The following is a 5,259-nucleotide window of genomic DNA, read 5'->3' on the forward strand; positions in this document are numbered from 1 at the left end:
AGCGTGCGCACACCATGGCGTGATCGGAATCAAGTGGTGTGCCCCAGAAGGAACGGCAGTCTTGAATGGTGGCTCTCCACCGGTGGCTGATGGCCACGTGGTCCAACTGGGTCCACGGTTGATTTGTATTTGGCGAATGAAGGTGGTTACGAAATGTTTGGAAGTAGTTGGTGCTGTTTGTCTTACTTGGTGGGGTCCACTCTACCCTCTCTGTGTTTGGATGGGGACACTAGACGATGTGGTGGCTAACTGTTATTAGTGATATTCATGGGGGAGAGTTGGACCAAGTGGTTAGAGCGCGAATTTACTGACCGGAAGGTCCGTTGTTCGAACCCGACCTCTGCCTCTCGACTTTCCCTGTCTAAGCTTGGGTGACCTGGCAGTATCCCAGCCCTCGTGCCTCCTTAATGTGACGCGGCAGCTAGGCACCGAAAGAGTGCTGCTGTTGAACGATTTTTGAACGAGTGGTATTCATGCTGTCAGTTTTCATCCAGGTTGTCTAACTGCCTTTTGGAAGTGTAGGCACCTCGGATGTTTGTGGTAAGATAGTTCTAGACCCCCTCCTTGTTTCATTTCTCCTTCCAACTTCATATTTCTCATACCACGGCATGTCGCGGTGAAGCATCACGGGGTAGTTTTCAACATAAACCAGCGGAAGATCAGTTGTCACTTGTTTTATGAAATGCTTAGCTGCGCACCTAGATCACATGTAGTGTTAGCTGAAGAGGTGACTCATTGACTGGGCCATCCAATACAGAAAATTGTCTTCGCAGCCCATCGCTGTCCGGAAAATACTCACTCGAGTAATCTGGCTCAGACGCTAACCTACGAGTTTGAAGTCCTGCGGTTGCAACCCCACCCTGGCTTTTCGATTGTTCCTAGCAGTATCCTTGCTCTTTTACGTCATATATCCCAGCACGGTATAATAATAATGATAATAATAATCATATAACAATAATAATGGTTAGACTGTAGCACTCTTTCAGTGCCTAGCTGTCATGCTACTCGAAAGAAGCACAAGGGTTAAGATACTTCTGGGTTGCCCAAGCCTCAACAGGAGCAGTCGAGATGCAGAGGTTGGGTCCGAACCACGGACCTCCTGCCAGTAAATTCGCGCTTTAATCACCGAGCCTTATCGAGCTCCGGTTGCGCGGTTTCTGTCACATCTGGTCTCTCCACTCTCACCTTACCCTGCTGAGGCCGGTTATTCCTATTTTTCCTAATCCTTGGGCCAAACATCTCTCACTTTATTCTTATTATCTCGTGCCTTCCTTTTTTTCCAATTTATGTGGTCTTGTATCTCACACCGCACCACGCCCCCGATTTTTTGAATCCATAATTCCAACATATGCAGGCGGTTCGCTGGAAGTTCACGGAACAACTGAGATTTTGTTGTTTCTTGCTTTGTTAATAAACAAATGAAATCCAGATTATTCTTTGATTTTTCAGATATTACCTTAAGAGACAAGTAGCTCCGTGTTCTGTACTTTGGATGTCAGCATACTTTCATTGTCTTATTTTCAGGTTTGTTGAAGTAGGTGACAATGTGCGGCAGTTCGATCCCGTCTGTGAAGTGCAGAGTGACAAAGCTACTGTTACCATTACCAGCCGCTATGATGGTATCGTCCGTGCCTTGCATTTCAAGCCACAAGACACCTGTTTGGTTGGTCAAGCTCTTGTAGATATTGAGGTGGACAACAGCTCTTCAAATTCGGATAAGCGCGAGCTTCATTCAGTACCTGTTGAAGTGCCAGACTGCATCGAGCCAGAAGCCAATAGGATAAAGGTATTGGCGACTCCGAGTGTTCGTCGACTTGCGGCGGAGTACAAGGCAAGTGTTTAGTTTTTTGGTTCAATTATTTTTGTGGTTGAGTGTTCTTGTGTGTAGTATTTCCTGGTTTAACTAGCAAAAAATACCCAGTTGGTTTACGCCACGCGCTTCCTACGAGGTTGTTTTACATTTCAAAGCTCGTTTTGGAGGCTGGTTGAAACTTGACAAGTGGTTCCTTAACCTACAAAATGAAAATATTCCAGTTCCGATTGGTAGTGTACATTTCAAAAAGCGCATCGTTTCTTGGCTTTCGATTTGAACAGATTTAAACGAAGAGTTGGGTTGAACTATTTGCAATTCGGTATAATATACACTTCGTTTAGAGTATTCCTTTTAAGTGATTTCACTTCTGATCGTATGCGGTTGCAAATTAATAGGCTTGAATCACGCGGATGGGAATTGTTTTAATACAGTTATCTAAGGCGGCGATAGGTGGCTTGTTTCAGCAAGCCTGATGCGAAATCGTAAATAGCTATTTGGCGTTCTAATCGTCAGAGATTCTTTGCAAACATGTACATCGTAAATTTCGTCCGGTGCCTAGCTTCCATGCCACCCGAAGGAAGCACGTGGGCTGAGATACTGCCAGGTCACCCAAGCCTAGATAGGGGAAGTGGACAGGCAGAGTTCGGGTTAGAACCACGGGTCTTCCGGTACGTAAATTCGCACTCTAATCACTGAGCCATCTCGCCCCTTAAGTCGTGCATGAGAATCATTGTTGGACTCACGACTAACATTACTGGTTTTGCGATGGGTACCTGAAAGAGTATTCTAAACACTGCGTTGGAATTAAGCAACCTAAATGTATCAAACGCCAGGGCGACCACTGCGCTTCCAGTATACCTTCTCTATTCCCTTGTCAGCTCAAGCGAACTTTGCTGCCTTACTTCCTCGTATAACAACCGTGTCGTGCGTTCCATGTGTTTGGTGCTCTACAACAGAGGGTGAAGGAGTAGACTACTTTACTCTGAGCATTTTATTTCTCAGATGTCAGGGCATCAGCTAAGTATGCTACCACAGTGAGTACATAAAATATTCCACTTAATGATTTGAAGAGCAATTATCGCAGTGCATATTTGATATTGTTTCAATTCCATTAAAAGCCGTTCCACCAATTTAGTGGTGTCGCAATGGTTCTCCGCTTACATCTTTACCAATGGTCCCGAGAAACACAAGCCCTACTTAACTAAGGAATGACGGTATTCTTGTCGGTGGTAATTAGACAATATATTTGCCGTGATAGACAGTTCCTCAAAAAACCATAGGAGGCCTAAAGGGTTTTCATTACAGAGGTTTGGTAAATCGGTGTTACTGTGAAAAGAACAGCTCATTTCCATTCCCAGACGCCAATTCGAGAGCAGGAGCTGTCAGTATCTTAATAATAATAATGATAATAATAATAATAATAATAATCGTTCAGCTGTAGCGCCCTTTCGGTGTCTAGCCGCCATGCCACCCGAAGGAAGCACGAGGGCTGGGATACTGTCAGGTTGCCCAAGCCCAGACAGGGGAAGTCAAGAGGCAGAGGTGGGGTTTTAACCACAGACCTCCGGGTCAGTAAATTCGCGTCTAACCACTTGAGCTATCTCCCCCCCCCTCAGCATCTCACTGACAGGGCAAAACAAGTTTACTGTGAAAGTGAACTTAAAGCCAGTCGCTGGCGAACATCTTGAAAAGGACTGTGCGGATGGGTTCACTCTCTAACATGTCGACCACATCCAACATAACCAAACCAGTCGACAAGGTCCTACTTTCATCAGTCTATATTTTAAAGGGATAGGGTTACAAGCCCTTTAACCGGGCGTCTAATTCATCCACGGTAAGCTGCGGTAGATTCTTCTGGCCGCTTCACTGGAGGCGTAGTGTAGGACTACATCTCTAAGGTAATATACCAGCCAGCGCCGAAAAGATGGTAGTCAACTACTTCGCTTGCTATGGAACAACAGCATAGGATGTATGGCACCGTGAGCATAACTCGTTTTTCATCTGATCTTCCTTTCTGAATGAATTCATTCCATCATCATCAAAGACAGCAACATCAGTGTTGACACTGATGCTTCACTGCCGTACAATCATAAGCTTCGTCTAAATATATTTAAAGCCCTAGTGTGAAAAGAAGAGTATAAGGGTGGGTGAAAGAGAGGACCTATTGCTCGCCTATGTAAGCCTTTTCAGGTACCAGCACCTCCAACCGCTCAGTCAGACAATCTGGAAAGAAACTGACAGCACGAACGCCAATGACATCGATTAGCCGCCATTTCTTGCAACGTCTAGCCAAGCACAGACGGGGTCACTGGGACCCCATCCTGGAAGTCGCACAACACCAACAACACCCAAACTCTTCGTGATCTCTTTCACGCCTTTTTGCCAAGTCATGTGCTGTCCACCTCGCGGTTTGCGCCATCCCGAAGGAGGCACGGAGAACAACACTCGTCTCGGTAGACGGTGTTTTGGCATGCGTAGCACATGACCGAGCCATCGTAGTCGATGATGCTGGATGTTTTCCCGGATTGAGGTGCCTGCAGCACAACCAAATACCCGTTTTCTAATCGCCTCGTTGCTGATACGCTGACGCCATCCGAAACCAGCCACGCTTCTGAGGCATCGGTGGTCGAAAACCTGAAGACGCCTCACATCATCTACCCGAAGAGGCCATGTCTCGCACCCATACAACAACACAGCCCTTACTGTAGCCTGGTACACACGACCCTTAAGATCCAGTGAGATGCCTTTTTGACGCCACAAGTGACGCAAATTAGCGAACGTGATTCGAGCCTTTGAGATTCTTGCACTGACTTCATCAGACACACTTCCGTCAGAGCCAATACAACTACCGAGGTATGTAAAGTTTTCCACAATCTCCAGTGATTCTCCTTGAATTGTAAAGGATGTGCTCGGAGACTTCACGTTCAGGGGCATGACTTCGCACTTTGAAGGTACATGCCAAAAGATGGTATGGTGGTGTCTGTCTATTCAACAGGGCTCGTGCTTCGCTTTGGTCTTAAAAGATGAGAGCGGCGTCACTTGCGTATTCCAAATCGACAAGGCTCTCGTAAATAAAAAAATATTGTCCAGCTGTAGTGCCCTTTCGGTGCCTAGCTGCCATGCCACACGAAGGAGGCACGAGGGCTGAGATACTACCAGGTCGCCCAAGCATAGACAGGGGGAGTCGAGTGGCAGAGGTCGGGTTCGAACCACGAACCTTCCGATCAGTAAATTCGCGCTCTAACCTGGTCCTGGTCCTCCAGGTTGGGGGTTGGAACATGTATGGCGACTTGTTCCGTAGAAAAGGTAATGCATTTGCATTTCCCCGCCAAACACCGCTGCCTTGCGGTTAGGCTTTTGAGCCAAAGGCTTTGGTTGAGGACCCTAATCGTCCTCCTGTCTAGGTGTGGGCGCCCTGGCAGTATCCCAGCCCTCGTACAACCATG

At 46.8% G+C, this 5,259-nt stretch overlaps 2 protein-coding genes across 2 annotated transcripts in view; one reads left to right on the forward strand and one right to left on the reverse strand.

Moving 5' to 3' along the window:
* The window catches only part of T265_09802 (hypothetical protein), a gene marked incomplete at both ends in the record, with an annotated part of 8,047 nt that extends 6,204 nt beyond the window's left edge, over positions 1-1,843 (forward strand). The window contains one exon of the mRNA XM_009175979.1: positions 1,525-1,843. Coding sequence (XP_009174243.1) covers positions 1,525-1,843 — 319 coding nt within the window. The remainder of the gene's footprint in view (positions 1-1,524) is intronic.
* Positions 1-4,072, reverse strand: part of T265_09801 (hypothetical protein) — a gene marked incomplete at both ends in the record, with an annotated part of 10,777 nt that extends 6,705 nt beyond the window's left edge. Inside the window, 4 exons of the mRNA XM_009175978.1 lie at positions 14-229; positions 313-442; positions 2,472-2,599; positions 4,034-4,072. Of these exons, the coding sequence (XP_009174242.1) occupies positions 14-229; positions 313-442; positions 2,472-2,599; positions 4,034-4,072 (513 nt within the window). The remainder of the gene's footprint in view (positions 1-13; positions 230-312; positions 443-2,471; positions 2,600-4,033) is intronic.
* Positions 4,073-5,259: the final 1,187 nt, after the last annotated feature.

Source organism: Opisthorchis viverrini (assembly GCF_000715545.1).
Source record: "Opisthorchis viverrini unplaced genomic scaffold opera_v5_303, whole genome shotgun sequence".
NCBI classification, from domain to species: Eukaryota; Metazoa; Platyhelminthes; class Trematoda; order Opisthorchiida; family Opisthorchiidae; genus Opisthorchis; species Opisthorchis viverrini.